The 19,769-nt window shown below is 41.9% G+C and overlaps 1 protein-coding gene across 4 annotated transcripts in view; it reads left to right on the forward strand.

The window, feature by feature from the left end:
- BCAT1 (branched chain amino acid transaminase 1) overlaps nt 1-19,769 on the forward strand; it is a 114,903-nt gene that overhangs the window by 85,668 nt on the left and 9,466 nt on the right. For all 4 annotated transcript variants that reach the window (XM_075551985.1, XM_075551988.1, XM_075551987.1 and 1 more), the window contains 3 exons: nt 6,723-6,808; nt 9,407-9,547; nt 11,089-11,163. In XM_075551985.1, coding sequence (XP_075408100.1) covers nt 6,723-6,808; nt 9,407-9,547; nt 11,089-11,163 — 302 coding nt within the window. The remainder of the gene's footprint in view (nt 1-6,722; nt 6,809-9,406; nt 9,548-11,088; nt 11,164-19,769) is intronic.

Below are 19,769 nucleotides of genomic sequence, written 5' to 3' on the forward strand. Positions count from 1 at the left end.
GATCGTAGGGGTCGGTGAGGTATTGACAGTGTCTACACTATGAGGTTAAATCACGTGTGTCGTTCTTGCTATTGAAACCATCACACAGCTTGAGTCTCGGGGTTCGATTTAAGTTCTTCATTTCCCAGTTGTGAGTGTAATGATTAGAAGTGCAAAAGGATAAGTCCCTAAAATGCATGAATTCTTGGTATTGCTTTCAATTCAATCTTGGAATGAATCTTTTACTTTTTAGCAGTCGGAGTAGCCTCTGAAGCTATGGCGTAGTGTGGGTACGAAAAGCGGAATAGTGTGGTTCTGATAAGGCTGAGTCCGACCTCTGCTAATTCGAAGATTAATTACCAAGACTACCAGGATGGATCTTGTTGTACAGTTAGATATAAGAGGAGCAGAACGCGTGGCCACTATCCCTGTTCGGAGATGGACTTTGGGGCGTGAAAAGCTCGGGGCACATGGCATTATTTAAGAGCAAAATCTATACTGGGACATTTGTGACCTGGCGATTTGAGTTTTTCACGAATCAGAGCAGATTCTATGGCCACTGACAACATTTGACTCCTTATATTTGATAGCTGAAGGTGCTTCAAAAGGTCTTAGAAAAATTGCATTATTTCACTCAATCTTCCCACAACCTTTAAAAAAACATTAACTCTAGATGGAAGATAATAGATTCATTCACTTCTTTTTCTGCTCTTTCTCCTTACACCCAGGGATGGGATGTGTGAGAGGGCCAAGTGGGAAACACACCCAAAGAAAAAACACACAGATGTGGTTCTTTGTGGGTGGGAGAGGTCGGGGTGGAAGCATAGTCAGTGTGAACTCCGGGACACAGCTGGAAACATGAGAAACGGTCCAAATGAGAACCGACCCTCTCTCCAGACAAAGACCACGGCGTCTTTCCTCCATGACGTTTAGATATCAGAATCGAAATAAAGTGAAACTGTTTAATTCCTTTCAAAATCTGAAAGGCCTTAAGAGTTAATATTGTAAGTCAGCTCCTTGGAGCTAATTTGAGCCGGGTTTTAATATTACTTTTCAATTTGGAGAAGAGTTCTAATAACAGACAAGAAGAAAGGATATATTGAATAAATGCTTAAACTGTACTCTGAGAGAAGTGAATGGAAAGTCAGGAGTAACCTTTGGGCTAACGTAAGACGGAAGCTACCCTATCTGACGTTTGTTTTATGTCATTTGCCATCCGGGAGAAAGAAAAACAAACACACAAACGAAACGGCAAAGAATAATGAGTCGAAAGTCAGTAGAGGACTGATTGTCACAAGCCTTACCAAGCAGGGGTTGAAGCCGAGTCCTTGCAGTAATCCAGTGCCATCTTTCCGTGACCATCCACGCTCCTCCTTTTGGACTAGCTAGATAATTCATGTTCAGAGTAGAGTGTCGCAGACAAGAACCCTAAGTCATGTGGGTTTTGAACAACAGTGTAAGAGCAGCCCTCGAGGGGCAATCCCCCAGCGCCCACTCTCTTCTTGTGCATAGTGAGCGATTGGACCCGGGCACTCGCTACCTGCTGTTGGGGCAAACGATGTTATGGTGTCCTGGACACTGGAGGGACCCTGAAGAATAAGTGCAATCCTTGTGGTTGAGTGATCACAGTAAGCTTGAATGATCACGATTGTCCGTGTTGGAACTTTGCAGTCACATCAGACATTTTTCCTGGCTCTCTTGGAAACCTCAGATGCCTGCAGGATGCACTCTCTCACCTTCCCCAACGTTTGCTCTAAATCAGTGGTTCTCAAGCTTTCTAAAGCCATGACCCCTTACTACAGATCCTCATGCTGTGGTGACCCCCCAACCGTAAAACTGCTTTTGTTGCTCCATCACTGTCGTTTTGCTACTGTTACGAATTGAGCGACCCCTGCAGAAGAGTCGTTTGACCTCCCCCAAAGGGGTTGTGACCCACAGGTTGAGAACTGCTGCTCTAAATTCCACCCTCAGCACTTCCCATCCCCTTCCCTGTGTTGTTAGTCACTGACTGAGCAAACCGTGTAAGTGCTTGACTGCTAACCAAGAGGTCTGTGGTTGAGAACCACCTGGAGGTGTCTCAGACGTCACACTGAGAGGTAACCTGTGGACCAGTTCTCCTTTGCACACATGAGGTCCCCTGAGTTGCACTTGGCTTGATGGTAACTCACAATATACTATTTCATTCACTATTTAATACAATAATTGCTTCTCTCATGCAATACAATGAGAATTATCTGTTTTGTTTACTGTTATATCCACTGTTTATAGCACATGGTAGGCATTCAATGAAGATTTGTTGAGCAAATGAATACCGCTGCTGCTTCTGATGCTTAGGACTGTTAGCCAAACCTCTAGGCCCAGTTCTCCCTCATCTCTGTATAGTTCTTGACCTTGGAAGTCACAGCTGAATTCTCCTGTTATAGCGCCTAAATTCTTCAGTCTCTCCAAATGGTTTGTCAAAACGAAGCGGCATTGGTAGGTTCTGTTCCATTCACCTCTTGTTGGGCAATCTGTGGTTAGCACTGGCTCTTTAGCACGTTTGTGGTTGCAAAGGAAAATGAGAGTCTCTCACCCAAATGTTGCTGTGTCATCCTCTGTTTGGCAACCCGAGAAGCAGATGTTCTCTTCCTGCCCTCAGGCGAGTGCCAGCGCTGGGTGTCCATGTGTTTCATCCAACGCGGATTGCACCTGCGGGGCTGCCGTTGTCATTGCACTGTGTGTAATCTCACTGCTCAGCACACTTTAGGAAAGGTCCGGTTTGGGGGGCGTGAAGTGTGTATGTCTGTGTGTGTAGATACGCATTTCTTCCACACACTGCTTGTACATTTATGTGTCTAGTTAGCTCGCAATTGCTCAGAAACATATTTATTTTGAGATTGTCAACACTTCTCAACTTGACCAAAGCGTGGCCCTAAAAACACTGCCAAGAGCAGATTTTCTTCTTCCCAGAGAACAATTTTCAGCAGACGAGTTTTAGAATCTATTTTCAAAAAACATAAACTGCTGTTTTCCAGCAAAGAGGATTAGTCATTCTTTTTTTAACTCAAAAAAATTATTTATTTCATACCACTTTAGGCCAAGATCAGTGGTAAGTTTGGGGATACAGGGATGACCATAGTCTCAGTCTTGGTGACACAGCCAGGTTCTTGGAGATGCTGGATGCTGTCACAGTGGAGGAGGTGAGCCCAGGACCAGCGTATGTATGGATTGTGATGAGTTGTACGAGCCCCCATTAAAATGATTTAAAAAAAAAAAAAGAAAGAAAGAAAGAAAGGACAGTGGTTTGGAGTCAGAACACGTGAGCGCTGGCCCTGGCTTGTCTCCAATGTCACGAACCTGAGCAAGTCACACATGATTATATCTCATCAGCTCCTGTCCAATCAGAACTGCTCTAGATGGTTTCTGAAGCCTCTTAGTTGCATAAAATGGATTTGGAGAGCTCAAAGATAATCAGTGTGATTTTTTTTAAATGCAGCTTTTGCTACCTGACCTGGTGATCCTTTAATGCAGATATTATGAATTCATCTGGAAACACTGAATAGACAACAAATAACTTATTATAAAGTTCAATATCGTCATGAAGTTGGGATTTAAGATGGGTATTTCTGACCTGACTCAGTCCCCTGTGGACACCTGAGATGGAGAGGAAAGGCGACCGATTACCCGGGACGCAGTTTTATAAGGCCAGCGTGTGCTGTTAGTTGGCCGACCACTGTGCCTCCTCTAGATCAGGCAGCATGCCGTCCGGCCCTCCGAGCAGACTGAGGTGGCTTTTACCATTCTCACCAGTATCAGCCTTTGCTCTCTGTTTGAATTCTGTGGAGTGGTTCTTTCTTAAAGTTTGTTTTAGCTGTACACATGATCACACCTACCTGAGCGTGTTGAATTATAATATCAGAAGGCAGCATCTCCACAGGTGAGACTGTGGATCACTGGACCTGCCAGGAGGGATGAGAGGGAGCAGTAAGCAGCCTGCGTGGGTGCAAACATTTCTAGGGGAGAGTGCGTGCCTTCATCGCATGCCTAGGAAGTTTGCTGAGGACCAGTGTTTCTGAGTAAGAGCTTAGCTACAGTGTTCGACGTACCAACCAGCTTTCAGCCCCTCTCAGTGACAGAGTGCTGCTTGAATGGGAACGCCAGAGATGAGTAGCTTTAACAAATGAATTTTATTTTCTCACGGTTTTAGATTAGAAGTCTGAATTTGGGCAACTGGCTCTAAAAGTCGTTCCCTCTCCCGAGGCTCTGGGGAGAAGAGGTCTTTGTGTCTTCGGTTTTTGATGTTTTGGTTCCTCACATCCTCATTGCTAGCTCAATCTGCTTTCTCACAATTCAAAACAAATTAATTTAAGACACACCCCATAGCAATAGTACCTTATTAGCATAACAGAAAGCCATTCCTTATAAGTACCGCACGCTAACCGATTGCACCACTGGAGCTTCAAGAAAGCCATTCCTAAAAACAAGCTCTCAACCATAGGTTATAAGTTGAGGGGCAGGGAAAAGGAGGAAGACCTTCGCCAAGATGGATTGCCTCAGTGGCTGCAGCAATTGGCTCCAACATCACAACAGTTGGTGAGGCCGCCACGGGACCTGGCGGTGTGTCATTCTGTTGTACATAAGTTTCTTCTACTTTGGAATTGACTCAAGGGCAACTAACACCAGCACCAAAGTTTAGGGATTCAGATCTGTAACATACTTCTTTGGGCAGGATACTATTCAATTCATAATACCCATTCAAGTAAACGTCGATGCAAATACCTTAAGAGTACTGTACAGTGTTTACCATTTTGTTAGATAAAAACTCATCTTTTACTATTAATAATAAGTTGAAAATGATTAAATGAGCAGCCTTTTTTAATGAAAGGAAGAGATAAAGCAGTTTTTATTCATAGATTATAAAATTATATGTATAGAAAAGTCCTAAGGAATATTCCAATAAAAATCCTACTAGAATTAGTAAATGAATGTAACAAGGTCCATATACAAAAGTCAGTTGCACATCCATAATCTATGAACCGAGGGAAAAGAATTAAATACATTTAATAATTGCATTAAAAGCATAAAATTCTTATGACTAATTTTAACAAATATATATAATTCCTCATTATATAATTAGCCCTACTGAATTGTATACTTAAAAATGATATGCTTGAAAAGGGCAAAATTTGTCTGAATAAAGGGGGAAAATTCAGATTTTAAAATTGGAAAACATTGCTGAAGAAAATTTAGAGAAATTAAAATGGAGAAAGAGAAACCATTTTCAGAGATTGGAAACACACTGTGATTAATTTCTAATATTTTTATTTCAAGTTTCCAGGCTGAAGTAGTTTCTCCTTTATACACACTTGTTGTAGACAGTAGTTGCAATCCCTCAGTGTAACACCACTCTCTCCACTTCTTTCATGGGTGTCAGTTTCTGTTCACCCATGTTTCTTAGCCCTTCCTGCCTTCTGACCTTGACCTTTGTTTTTGGACAAGTGCTACCCTGTTGGTCTTGTATGATTGATTCTTTTGAGAAGCAAGATTTTTCGCCATGAAAGGTGTGCATAGAGGGCTACACCTTGAGCTCCTAAGCACAAAACCAGCCAGTTGCTCCCCGGGAGAGAGATGAGGCTGTCTGTTCCCACACGGGTTGAAAGTCTCGGCGCACGGAAAGCCAGGGCTGCCCTGCCCTAGTGGGTTGCCGTGAGTTGAAATGGATGTAATGGCAATGAGGAGCTTTCTTTCTTTAGTTTCTGGATTTGCTGAAAGGTGATCTTCAGAAATGGGTTCGAGTTCAGGTTTGAATGGTATCTAAAGTCCATAGTCTTGGGGGGCCCACTATTTTTCAGGCCAGTCAGCCTGGTCTTTTTGATTTTGAATCTTGTTAGCAGTCTTTTTCTTGTTTTAAACAAAAGTCTACCCTATGTGTTGGAATTGATTAGGGAGCTTTACAGTGCACAGCAGTAATGTTCTACTACTCACTCTGAGTTCAGTAATTCATAGCAATGGCCACACAGAGCTCATACACGATATTAATTATTAGGCAGTTTAGTAAGGAAGTTAACAAGTTCCAGTGCAGGTTAGAAGTGCTCCGGTTACTCTTGTTGTCCGGACATGTCACAAAGTTCTTTCAAGCCTGTTATCAAATGCCCAAAGAGCCTGTCACTTCACTGTAAGCTTCAACCCAGAGGCATTCCGAGCCAGCTCTGTGCGTCAGCAAACTCAGTTTGCTGGATTATGTCCCCAGAGCTCCCAATCCACAGCCAGCCTCCCCTCCAAGAGCTCTTAGCTACTTGCTTCTAGGGAGTCTGCTGCGCTGTGTAATGCTCCGACTCCTGGTTCTGCTCCTGTTACTATAGTAACAACAAGCTTCGAGATCAAGGATGTTCACTGTGCAGGGATCTTGGGGTCCAGAGGCCATGCCCCCACTCCTGGCTCTTCTTGTAGTAAGATCACCCCTCTTGCTTCTCGGAGGGTTCTTTTATACTCAGCAGGATGGCAATCCAAGGATCCGGTTAGCAATTACAGGTGAAACCTACCAGGGTCTTCCCCGCCTCCCCTTTATACCCTGACCCATGCCAGAAAAGGTGGTCGCAGACATGTTGGCTAGAAGAACCTCACGAAGTAATTCACTGCCCTGAAAGTAACACCTTTTGGTATATTGACCATAAAGTTTCTAGAAATGGTTTTTTAAAATGGTTATTGATATGAGGTGTGGTGATGAAAATAATTAAAGTGTGAAAATAATTTCTAATTGACAGAAGAAGAACTGGCGACTCCTCCGCTCGATGGCATCATTCTCCCAGGAGTGACACGGCAGAGCATTCTGGACCTGGCACACAAGTGGGTGGGTGTCTTTGACGTGAACAATTTTTCTGACGGTGAAACCAAAAGTAATCAAAATAAGCCAACCTGGTGTTGAAATAATCCTCTGTAGTGCCAACTGATGTTTCTTTAAAACGTCTGAGTGAAAAGAACTCTTCTAGAGAATTGTCCTGGTGACGCTCTCAAATAAGTGTTGACTATTCCGAAGGCCAGAGAGAAACTAGTTTGGTGGGCCGTCCGCATGAAGCAGTCTTAGGAGAATAGTTCCATTCTGCAGGCCGAGTGTCCACTTGGCTTAGACTTTGTGCGCTTCTTAACTTCCTCAAGACTATCAATGTCCACGATCAATCCTTCCCTTCCTCTACAAGGGGACTGCAACACGTTCATGGAAAAAAAATCCCATTATCTTTCCATTTCTATTTTCTCACCAATTTTAAAAAGTATGCCCGTATTTACTTTAGTGCAACCATGACATGAGTAGAAGTTAAAGTATTTTATTGACATATAAATATTTCCTAACATAACATGGCTTGTGTGACTGCTGTCTGCCTATCCTATTCCTTCCAAGTCCTACATACCTACTTATATTGAAATCAAAACACTCGAGCAAATGTAAAGTTGTTTGCAGTAGACTTTCAGAGCTGTGTGACAGAGGCAAGCACATCGAGCCATTTGGTATTGGAAATGACATGGCACACCCAACATGGATTTTGAATGAGTTGGTTGGTTGGCAGAGCTTCTTGGATGGAACTTTGGCCCCATGTGTTAAAATGGTCTCCAAGGAGCAGGAAGGGGCTTTACATGTACTGTGGTCAAACAGGACTAATAGGACAAATATTTAGCAACACACACTCATTCTCTAGCTAGGAGAGGACTAGCAGCTTCTCTGGAAACAACCTTGAAAGCAGGAAATGTGCTGTAAATAATCCCACAAAGCCCTGAAGTAGACAAGACCCAACTGCCACATGCTGGCTGGCACATTGGCCATGACATTTACAAACGGTTGGTATAATTTCAAACAGCTTGCCCTGTCCTAAATATGCTTGCAGTTGAAAAGATGTATTTTTGAAGCTCAGTAATTTTTGTTTTATTAAAGAAAAAAATCAACCAAGTACAGAAGGTTTGATGACACGTTGTAAGAAAAAATTCAGTCCCACACTAATGATTTGCTAGCATGAAAAATAGGTTATTATGGAGGAAGTTTTCTTTCACCCCCTTCTTGACTCCTTAGCTATAATTTATTTTAAAAGCTATTTTAAAACAGTGAGGCATGAAATGCCAAGAGGCAGGTGGGGGGTTACCACAACTTGCCAGACAGGGGAAATTGTCCAAAGATAAGGCAGGGGGAGCAGAGTGAAAACAATTCTGTTTATTTACAAGATTCCTTCGGCACCCCTCACCCTCCAAGAATACAGAATTCAGCTTGGATATTCTGGACTTTATTTCTTTTTAAATCTTTGAACAATACAATAGCAACTGAGATAAATTGAAATTGCCAACAAGCCATGTTTCCCTGCAGACTTATTTCCCCATTCTTCCAAACCTACTTACAGCGTTCTGCATCTCTCTCTCCTAATGCTTGAATCGTGCCAGTGGCTTGGATTCCCTTTGTGTCTATTGTAGGTTGGTGGCTTTTCAAAAACATGCCTATTAAGATAAAAATCTATCACTTTTTTTGCTGTTTCTAATTGAAATAGACTGTTCACAAATGTTGAACTTGAATCGCCAAAAAAAAAAAAAGAAGAATGAGAATTGCAAAAATGGTTTTTAAATATTGGATTTCCTCCTCATTTCCTATCGTGGAGCAAATGCCTCAGTAACTAAGCAGAAGTCAGTGAGGCTTACCAATAATTCTAGGGTGAAACTCAACCTAATATACTAATAGAGAAGATAGACGATTACTACTGCACAGTCACTGAATCGATGCACTTGAGAGAAAAAAAATATACACATGCAATGCGATTTCACAAAGATTTTCGCAATACATCCATTTCAGGTAGCTGCACTCAGTCTACATTTTCACTCCATAAAATAACAAAAACAAAACAATAGAAAGAGGCCCAGTTGCAGAGCCAGTTTGATAGGATCTGGGTCTCTTCCTGCTTTCTAGCTGCCTGACCATGTGGGTCTCACCCCATCACCCTGCACTTTGGTTTTTCCACTGGAAAATGGGGGTGCTAATACGTACCTTAAGAATTCCAGAACTTTCTCCGTGGCTTGTGGTCTTTAACATGGTCGACATCTGTACAATGCTCTTCTCGTCTGTGATAAAATGAGGTTAGAAACACAGTTGCTGCCTGTAGTAGCTCTCAGAGTTACACTTTGTGAGACTCTGCGGCTGACATCAAGCCAAAGGGGGAAACAGCTAGTATTCTCTATCAGAATATGTTATGTAACTTACAGTGATCGTCTTATGTGCTTTCTTTCCTGGTCTCTCAAATTCGTGTGAATTTTCAGTAGCTTCCTGAATCCCTCAGTGTATTCAGCATAAGATGGTATTGTGTCCTTTCCAGTTTTATCTCTAAGGACGATCAGTACACTGAGTTGAGAGCAAGTGTTGTAGGTGGCTTCGCATATTGTTTAGCATATATTCGTTTTTACTTTTCTATCTTTAAAACAGGGTGAATTTAAGGTGTCGGAGAGGTACCTCACCATGGATGACTTGACCACCGCCATAGCGGCGAACAGAGTGAGAGAGATGTTTGGCTCTGGGACAGCCTGTGTAGTGTGCCCCGTTTCTGACGTACTGTACAAGGGTGAGGTAAGACAGTGCTTCCTCTTTCTCCGGCATTCCCAAACCTTTCCTTGGAATTTCATCACATTTTTAAAACATGTGCACCAAGTTCTAGCTGAACGGAGGGTGCAAAGGGGTTTGTTACAACTTGGCATTCCATCAGCTGGGGCACTATCAAATGACCATCTTTCCAGTTATTTTGTGTCAGCTCAAACATGACGGAAAGTCAGTGTTGTGTTCCGACAGGCCCCGTATTTGCATTCTTCAGTGTAAGGGTTAGAGTTACACCAGCACGCTTCTACTCTTTTCTCTTTCTATCAGCACTTCATTAAGGAACACGCCACAGGTGATTAACTGGTGGTTTTCAAAAATACTTCCAAACGACTGGAGGAGAAATGCAAACATGTATGGGAAATGTGTTTGAACAATCAACTTCACTTATAATTATAATAATAGTCATAATAATCATTGTATTGCTTTACAAAAAATATCTTCTCCATGGCTAGACTTTATAGGCTCACTAAAGTTTTCCAAAAGTGTTTCAAGGATTTGGTGAGAAGACATTTTCTCCACCCAGCAAATCAGTCTGATTCTGTGTTGTACTTCCATGTTTTTGGCAATTGGCTTTGCTTGTCTTTTTAATTAAGCTTTAAGTACTCATAATTAACATTGGTGTCTCACTTTCTAACTTCATGTCATTCATATGTTACTCTTAAAATGTGAATTGGCTTAAGTTATTCATTAAATAGAGAATCTATTGATTTTTAAGGTCTATGGTATAATACTCCTCAGCTGATTGGATTGGTTTTTCATTTGACTTTAATGATGGCTGCTTCATTGCTTGATTTTTTTTAATTGCTTTAAAGATACGATGCCTGGTCTAATTCCATCCAGAGAATTATTGTTCCGTAGGTTTTATTTTATGTCAATACTTTTACTGACTATAAAGCTACGTATTAGTATTTGTTGTGGGTGCATCAAAACCAATGTATTATTGGTCTACTTTGCACTGAAGAGTTACTCAATTTTTAAGTTTTTGAATTTTAATTATTTCTAGATATCTTTATAAAGTCTAGCATTTTTAATGCTCTTACTCCTGGGGGGCAATTCAGGAGCAATAGGTACAACTAACAATTATCCTATTTTCATAAAAGCTTAATACAAAACTGATTTTGATGGTGGGAAAAATATTTTTGAGATGTTTCCTGCTAAAAGAGATGGAGAACAATCCTTTATCCTCAGAGTTTCAGAATCCTGGAAGATGTGAAGTTCTTAAGAGTTTAGCCTCTCTTTTAGATATTCCTAATTTCTCATTGGTTTCCCAAGTAAGTCTAAAAACTGGTGTATAAACCAAGTGTGCCCCAGTATCAGTTGCTAAGGAGTGGATAGCCGATGATTGGTTAGTTTTCAACTGAAATCAAAATAAGAAGCTAGCACATTTAATCAGTAGGTTGTACTGTTCCTTGTTTCAGTGAAATTGCCTGAAGACGGTAGCATTCCCAAGTGTTGTACTTGTTCTCACTCTGAACTGGACTGCCCTCGACTTAGCCCATCTCTCTCTTTCCCAGAACATACACATTCCAACGATGGAGAACGGTGCTACGCTTGCAAGCCGGATTTTGGAGAAATTGACTAGCATTCAAGTAAGAGCTTCTTCCTTTTAAAATGTGTAGACCCTGAATTCGAGTGTAGAACCAAATATATTTCAACGGGGAAAAAAAAGAGCAAATCTTGAAATGTGGGGTAAGTTAAATTCAAGAACGCCTTTCCTGGTAGCATATGTGGGCAAAGTAGCAAGGGGAGAGGCAGCACATACTCAGTAAAATGAAGGGGAAAAGATATGTTGTCAGTTCCCCAAACTACTCTCGGTCCGTAGGGCTGTCTTATGTAGGTATATGTAATTTTAACTGGTTAAAATCTCACTCTCTGTCCGTAGGGCTGTCTCATGTGTGTGTGTATATATATATATATATATATATATATATATATATATATATATATATATATATATATATAATTTTGGCGGTTTAAAATCTCACTTATTTGTGTCAATATTTTTGTTAGAAACTTAAAAACTAGAAGAAAGCATAAAGTTCATCAGCTTTAATTCTAACACTGCGATCTCAACATTGTGAATATGTTAATATATCAACTTCCAATATTTTGTAAGCATTTATATCCTTTTCTTCCTACCATAATAAGGCCTTAGTAGATATAAACATGTTACCTGATCTTTTAACCTAATAAACCATTTGCTTTTACATATCCTAAGATAGTTTTCTCTAGAAATTTAACAATATGCAGATATGAAGCAACATACTATTAGATATTTAATGGGCCAAAGAAGAAGTCACATGGGAAAAATACTTCAAAAGGGATGAACATGAAAGCACAGCATTACTAAAATTTAGGAGCAGCAACTTACATAATGCCTTGTCTGTCAGGCATTTAGGCATCTTTTTGGCAAGTTATTGATATCTCAAATATCAAGTAACCCTGTTCAGTAATTTGCAAGTAGGAGATTTTAGTTGAGTCCCATGTACTCTCATTGCCAGCCAATGAAAACACACGGAAAGCCAAGATTTGTACTGAAGGTGAAATAAAGTTGATAGTTTGATAGTAAAGTCAGGTGAAGTTGTGCCCTGAGTACTATATAAAAATGTACAGTTACTTAAAACCCAGCAAGCTTCAAGTCTTTAGATTTTTGAATAGTGATAAAAACGGCATATTTTTTTACCATCTCAGCAATTTTTATGCGAAATGTTTACTATTAAAAGAGTAATGTTTGTAATTTTTGTATCCTTTAGCATAATGTGGCTATGGAAACTAAGCTAAGTAGAAGAATATCTTTATATTGGAAGAAGGAAAATTTACTCAGAGTTTTCTACTGTACATAGAAATGATTAAAGTTAATTGAAGGATAGTTAGTAAAAACATCTGCAAGGGCTTATTCAAGTTTTGTTTTTTTGTTTTGCTTTTCCATAGCTGTGCGTAGCTCTGATAAAGTTAGTAAATCATTAATGTTCTATTTTTTAAAGGAAATAATTAGAACAAAAATTAGTTGGCTCGCTTATGAGAGTCTTTATCTAAAGCAACAGTTGAGAGATTTTTAAGAGGGCAGGAAGTGTTATAGTGATAAGAAGACAAGATCGTGTGGGAAGATTATTTGGAAGAGTCTAGTCCATTCTATGGCGGTCAATCCACCAAACAATAGATTTCAGGATTGCTTCTTGGCAATAAAATAAAAAAGGAAATGTAAGTCGACTTGATGTGGATGTAAAGTACCAAAAGGGAAACAAAAGTAAAGGCACCAGAGCTAGAGAAGCACAGCATGGTTAGTTCCTTGTGGAAAAACAGATCTAAGAAAAGGGGTTTGACACACAAAGCCTTCAGGAGGGAAGCATTCTTAGGCTAAAAGGATTATGGGCTATCGACATTGTGATGGAGCCGAAATAAGTGTGTGCGAACCCTAAAGATAAATTGAAACGTGTCGTTTTGGGGTGGATGGGGGTACATTATAAAACTCAGAAAGGATGCTTTACCGAGTCAGATTATGTTTGCTGGTGGGACTAATCCCTGGGGAAGGATATCATCCTATTTTGTGAAGTAAAAGGCCATTAAAAGGAAAGAGGAACATCCTCAGAGAGAGATGGATCGAGCCAAAGCGTGCCTCTAGCAGAGCACTGACAGTGGGCACAGCAAGGGCTGGGCGACGTGTCCGTCTGTGGTCCACAGGGCCCTCTGAGTGGAGACGGGGCTGGCGCCGAAACAACAGTGTATAACGTAGTTCTTGAAGCCCCTGAGGATTTCCCCTGTGCCCTTGTCACAGTGATGAGCAACACTGAAAAGTCCTGATACCGTTCTAAGTTCTACACTGAACCGAGGGCGGTCACCCTAGAGCATGTGAGAGAACAGTGACCCTAAACCGCAAACCCCAAACACCCAAATCTCTAAATTCTTAAATTTAAAAGGGCGTGGCAGGCGGGGATGGTCTAAAACTCTAAGACTACTTCTTTCTTCACTTACTCAATGCCTGTGGGCATGTAATCTAAAGGAGTCTTAAAATTATCCGCTTACAGGATGACCACTTTGTGCAGGCAGCCAAGCTACTAGGTTGTCTGTCTCCAAGAAAAATACTTCAAGTGATCGTTTAGGGAGCAGCACAGCATTGCGTCGTGTTTTACACTTGACCCCTTGGACAGTACATGGAAACATAGATGTTTCCTGCAGGGTGTCTGAGAAATGGAAAACGGGGACCCCAGCCCCCTCCGGACTCGCCAGCATGACCCCGGGCACCGTTCCTTCGTCCCACACAGCGATTGTCCTTGTTAGCGGGTGTTGTGCCGGAGGGGCTCTGAGGTTAAGTGTTTCATCCCATTCCGCTCGCTCATTAGCCGTGCGGGACTCTGGGTTTTAGATGGCTGTACAGATACCACCTGGCAGGGTGGAGCATTTCCAATGAAAGCTTCTCTTTCCTTTTCTTCTTCTAGTTTTTTTTTTAAATAATAGAAGGAAGCACTTCTGTGTCCTTCATCAGACTTAACCTTGGGGACAGCGTCTAGCAGCCGCGTTTTCTCTCTGATGCAGCACGGGTTGTCCCGGCTCTTGGCTGTTCCGCACACTCACCCTCACACGCCCCTTTGCCCTCACGACGTTGTCGCCCTCTCTGCTTTCTGACGCCGCCCGCTTTTGCCATCTCGCCGACTGTTTGGCCATATCATAAAGATTTGCTTATTCTTAAAGACTTTTCTCCTTAAAAAAAAAGGCATGTCCTTAAGCAACATCTCTTGCCTCCAGTAAAAGCCTGCTTTCCCTCGCATGCCACTGCTCCCTGCAGCTGCACGAGGTCCGTGATGGACACACGTGCCTTTCAAATGCATTCCAACCGGTTCACCCTTGTCTTCTGCTGGGGCGGCTGGAAGGATCGTGTCCTGCCTCTGTGCCCTCCTTGCTCAGCCTCACGCCCCGAGACACTTTACCGATGCACTTCTACTCCTTTCTCTGTCAGTTCACCAAGGAGCACCACTTCTTCCAAACGCCTGAGGAGCCCAGGCGAACATGTATGGGAAATGTATTTGAACGTTCAACTTCATTTACAGTAATGATAGTCATACTCACCATGGTATCGCTTTACACCCAAACATGTCCATGGGTAGACTTCATGGGCTCAATAAAGTTTTCCAAACGAATTTCAAGGATTTGATGAGAAGAAATTTTCTCCACCCAGCCAATCGGTCTGATTTGGGGGTGTACTCCCACATGTTTGGCTTTGCTTTCCATACTCATAATTAACAGTGGCATCTGAAAAAAATGTTAAAAGAACTTGAAATACCCATCGATGCTGCTTTCAGAATAAGACAGATGCTGGAGCCTGTCTCGTGAACATCAGGGTCCCATGTTTGTGGAGCCAAAGCAGTCACATTGTTGCTTTTGAGGCTTTCGAAAGTGGGAAGGTCGCCGCGACTGCCAGTGACAGGTGGAGCCCGTGACCAGCGTGCAAAAAGGGAACTTCCTGGGGTCGCTGCAGAACATGGCACATGCGTGTGCCCTGTGGGTGGCTCCCGCTTTGTAAGGCAAATCACTGAGTGCTCACCACTTTTCCCTCCTTTTAGGGGAGCAGCTCAGGGACTTTCAGTTGCCTTTTTTTCTGAAAGAAGCTATCCGCATTGTCCGGATGCACACTAACTATTTCGGAATTTCCCTGAGGATTTACTTCCACGACCAGCTTCTCAGCCCTTTCCTTCTTCCCCGACACACGCTTCTCCACACCTTGTGCCATTTCAAAAGTTTGCACAGCTGTTCCGTCGGATTTAGAACAAGAATGACAGACTGTTACCTGGCACGCAGCAAAACACCGATTATGTTTTCATGGGAGTGCAGAGTGAAGACACAACACGCAGGTTGGCTTTTGGCACGTGAAAGGCATTTTTGTAAAGGCCATACAAGATATTTCGGCACTCGTACCTCAGAAACGCAGTGATGAGCGGGTCTTTAGTCATGGTTTGGTTTAGCGTTCTAAATGGAATTCACAAGCTGATTAAAATTCTTCCCATACAGATTATCTCCTGCAGGGGTATAAAATGCTACCCCAGAGGCTAATTTATCACACTGCTCTGGCCTTATCTTGATTCCAATGAAAAAAGCCAATTAAGTAAGGCCTGTGGCCGTGCTGGCAAACACTGAGATGGTGCTGTGCTGACACTGGCAGTGATATGGTGACGCCCTGGCTCAGGTAGGCGTGTGGGTCTCTCCCTCTCCGTGTATGGATACCCATCTTGAGGCATGAAAATCATTTCTATCTGCTAAAATCTGTCATCGCTACTTTGAACTATTTTTCTTTGCGGGCTTACATTGAATTATCCTTCAGCCAAATGGAAAACCTGCTTGTGAGTTTGCAGAGGACAGGCCAAGGCCAGAGTTAGGCATTACGAATTACCAGGAGTGGCATACGGCAGGAATTCTTGTCTGAATGCTGTGATTTTATGTAAGAACCAATTGTGGGGTGAGAGGGTTGAAACTATGCATATTATGCAGGTTCATAGAATGATACAGCCTCTGGCTGTTGTTGATTTTCAATCTTTTATAGAACCTTGGCCACTAATTAAAAGCAAATTTACTTCAGCCTATGAGATTCGAAATGTAGAGCTGCTGGACTGTTAAAGCACAGACACTTGGTTCTAATTAATGACTACTGTGCAGTGCGTTAATTAATAGGGCTCTTTAGCCATAGCCTTTATAGCTCCAACCAAGTGACTTTTTCTTGACGGCCGGGGTCGGAGAAGGTAGGGACCCTACTGATAGGATTCCATGACTCAGTTGTGAATGATTATTAGCAAGGGTAACTGTAATTGCATAAACTTGGAGGGCTAATGAAGGGATTGGCCATTTCTTTTATTAATTGGGATTCATACATCTATCAAGTCGTTCCGTAGTTCGATCACGTCCAGCACAATTGTACTTTGCGCCCGCAGTCAGTTGCCATTATTTTTCTATACGGACCCCTTGACCGTTATGGCCCCTTCACCCTCTCCCCCTCCTCCCAAGCCTCTTCCTCCACTTGCTGACTCTATAGGTTCATCAGTTCCGGTTTTCATACCCGAGAAACAAAAGAACATCTGCCACTTCAGGAGAGTGGGTGACCTCAGATGACGTGACACTCCCAAGAGATCCACTAATATGTACAGTCAAAACCCAGAGGAAACAAGACAACCCCCCAATGCATAAGATTTTGGAAACCAGATCAGATCCAGCGTGCATCGTAGGGAGACCTGCTGACAAAAAACAAAGAATGAAGAGCCAGGGTCTAACGCACATTCTTTCGACCCTAAGATTCCCGTACCCTGAATCTCCTCGATCCCGGGCGGCCCAGGGAGCGCAGAGGGATGACGATACCAGGACCATGACAAGCCAGAACACAAGCTAGAGCATTGGGCTTCCCAGCCCACGGAACACACGAGGGCTTCCAGGGGTTGTCTTTTACTTCTTTCGGGTGTGTAACAGCACACGTGCGTCTTCACACGGTTTTTGTTCCTAGTTGTAAGGAACTCCATCGCTTTCCACAATGATTGTACATGTTGACAGACCCATCAGCAATGCACGAGGCTTCCAGTCTCTGCACCCGCTCCGGCATGTGTTGTTTTCTGTTCTGTTTTGCTTTGCTTTTAGTTGGGCTGGCATTGGTTGGATTTGCATTTCATGAGCTAGTGTTCCTGAGCATTTTTCCATGTGTTTGTTAGTCATTTGAATGTAATTTTTGGTGAACTGTTCATGTATTTTGCTCACTCAACTGGATATATTATTTTTACCTTCCTGAGGTTTTGCACTATTTTATAGATTTTAGAGAGTACTTCATTGTCCATTAAGCCCTTGGTAAAGATTTTTCCCCAGTGTATGAGCTCCCGTTTAATTCTTGTGATGACGTCTTTTGATGCACATAAATGTCTCATTTTATAGCTCTCGGTCATCTATTTGTCTTCCACTCTGTGTGTTTCCTTCGTTACAGTTGATAGTATGTGTGTGCCCTGGAATAGGGCCCTTAAATTTGTTCCTTTGTTTTCATTAATGATCTTTATAGATCTGGGAGCTACATCTAGGTCTCTGTCCACGTTGAGATCAGTTTTTGCACATAAGGTGAGGCATGGGTCCTGATTTACTCCCAGCAAATGGACACCCAATTTTGCCAGAACCATTTGTTGAAGAGACTCCTATTTAATATGTTTTGGCCCTTTGTTCAACATCAGTTGCCTGGGTGGATACATTTTTTTCTGGAATTTTAATTCTGTTGTATTGGTCTGTGTACTTACCATTTTAGCAGGACCAGGCTGTTTTGACTACTGTGCCTGTGAAATAGACGTTGAGGTCAGGTAATGTGAGGCCCCTTAGTTTGTTGCTCTTTGTAAGGTATTCATTCCTTCTCCTGGGCTCTTCCCTTCCACGTGGAGTTGGTAATCCGCTTTTCCATTTAAAGTTAGGATTTTGGGTGGGAATTGCGTTGTATTTATAGATTGCTTCGGGTAGTGTTGACATTTTCACGATAAGCCTTTACCAGCTGATCGAGGGAGGAAAAAAGAGGATTTTTGCTCCTGTAAATAGTGACAGTCTCAGAAACCAGTTGGAACAGGTCTGTGGGTCACTGTGAGTCAGAATTGACTTGATGGCAGTGAGTTTGACCATGAACATGGGCTATGCTTCCCCTTGGGTAGGTCTCTTTCGATTTCTTGTAATAGTGTTCTGTGGTCTTCTTTGTACAGGCCTTTTGTTTCTCTGGTTAAGTTTGTTCCGAAGTATTTCATCTTTTGTGTAACGATTGTAAATGGTATTGTTTTTATGTATTTTTCAGAGCTCTCTGATTGATTTCTGCTTGTTAATCTTGTATCTGACCATGTGGTCAAATCTTTCTATTGTTTCTAACCATCTGTTTGTCAAGCCTGTGGGGTTTCGACATACAAATCATATCATCTGCACATAATAAGTTTTGCTTCTTCTTTGCCCACTTGGATTGCTTTGACTTCTTTTTGGTGTCTCATACTTTTTTAGGGTTCTGTTGAAGACTCCCAGCACAGTGTTGAAGAAGAGTGGTAATGCCGGGGCACCCTTGTCTGGTACCCCTTTGCAAGGGAAATGCTTTCAGTTACTCTCCGTTGAACAACATGTTGCCCGTTGGTTTTTCATATATGATCCTTCTTGCGTTGAGAAATATCCCCTCTATCCCTATTTTGTTGAGTATATTTTTATTCAGGAATGTGTGTTGTATATGATCAAATGCCTTTACTGTATCAATTGATAGCATGTGGTTTTTAATTTTTGTTTTGTTTTTATGGTGGATTACAATGATTTTCTAATGTTGAATAATCTTTGTGTACCTGGTATGAATCCCTCTTGATAATGCTATAGTGTTTGTTTCCTTTTTGACATATTGTTGGATTCTATTGGCCAAGATTTTGTGAGAAAATTTGTGTTTATGTACATTAGGGGATCTTGATCTGTAGTTTTCTGTCCTTATGGTTTCTCTAGCTGCTCACAGGAGTCTCCTTTTCCCAACTCTTGGAAAATCGACTATGTTTCACCAAGATGTTATCCTTTTGGGGTCTAACTTGGTTAGGGTCTTCTGAACTACTTGAGTAGTTATTTTCTCCACTTATATGGTGTATGGAAGTTCTCGTCCATGATTTTTGTCTACTATTTTCTCTGTATATTCTATTTTTTTTTGCTCCAGGATTCCAGTTAGACATAGGTAGTTCAACATTTTTTCCAGCAATATCCTTAATATTATATGCAAGTAAAATTTTGCTGAAGATAATTCAAAAACACTTGTAGCAGAACATCAATGGGGAGCTGCCACAAATTCTAGCCAGATTCAGGAGAGGATGTGGAATGAGATGTGTCATTGCTGATGTCAAATGGGTCTTGACCAAAAGCAGAAAACCCCAAAAAGATGTTGATTTATGTCTTACTGAATATGCAAAGCATTTGTCTGTATGGATCATACCAGATTACATGGGGAAGAATGAGAATTCCAGAACACTTTACTGTGCCCACGTTAAACCTTTACACATAGTAGGAGGCAGTCATTCGACTGGAATAAGGAGACTAATGTGCGATCTAACATCTGGAAAGATGTGTCAGGGTCATATCTTTTTACCATGGTTACTCCATCCGAATGTTGCGCGAACATTGAGAAGCAGGACTGCGTAAGAAAATTGGCATCGGGATAGGTGGCAGGTTCATTAACATTTGCTGGATAGGGTCA

This window comes from Tenrec ecaudatus, chromosome 6, assembly GCF_050624435.1.
Source record: "Tenrec ecaudatus isolate mTenEca1 chromosome 6, mTenEca1.hap1, whole genome shotgun sequence".
NCBI classification, from domain to species: Eukaryota; Metazoa; Chordata; class Mammalia; order Afrosoricida; family Tenrecidae; genus Tenrec; species Tenrec ecaudatus.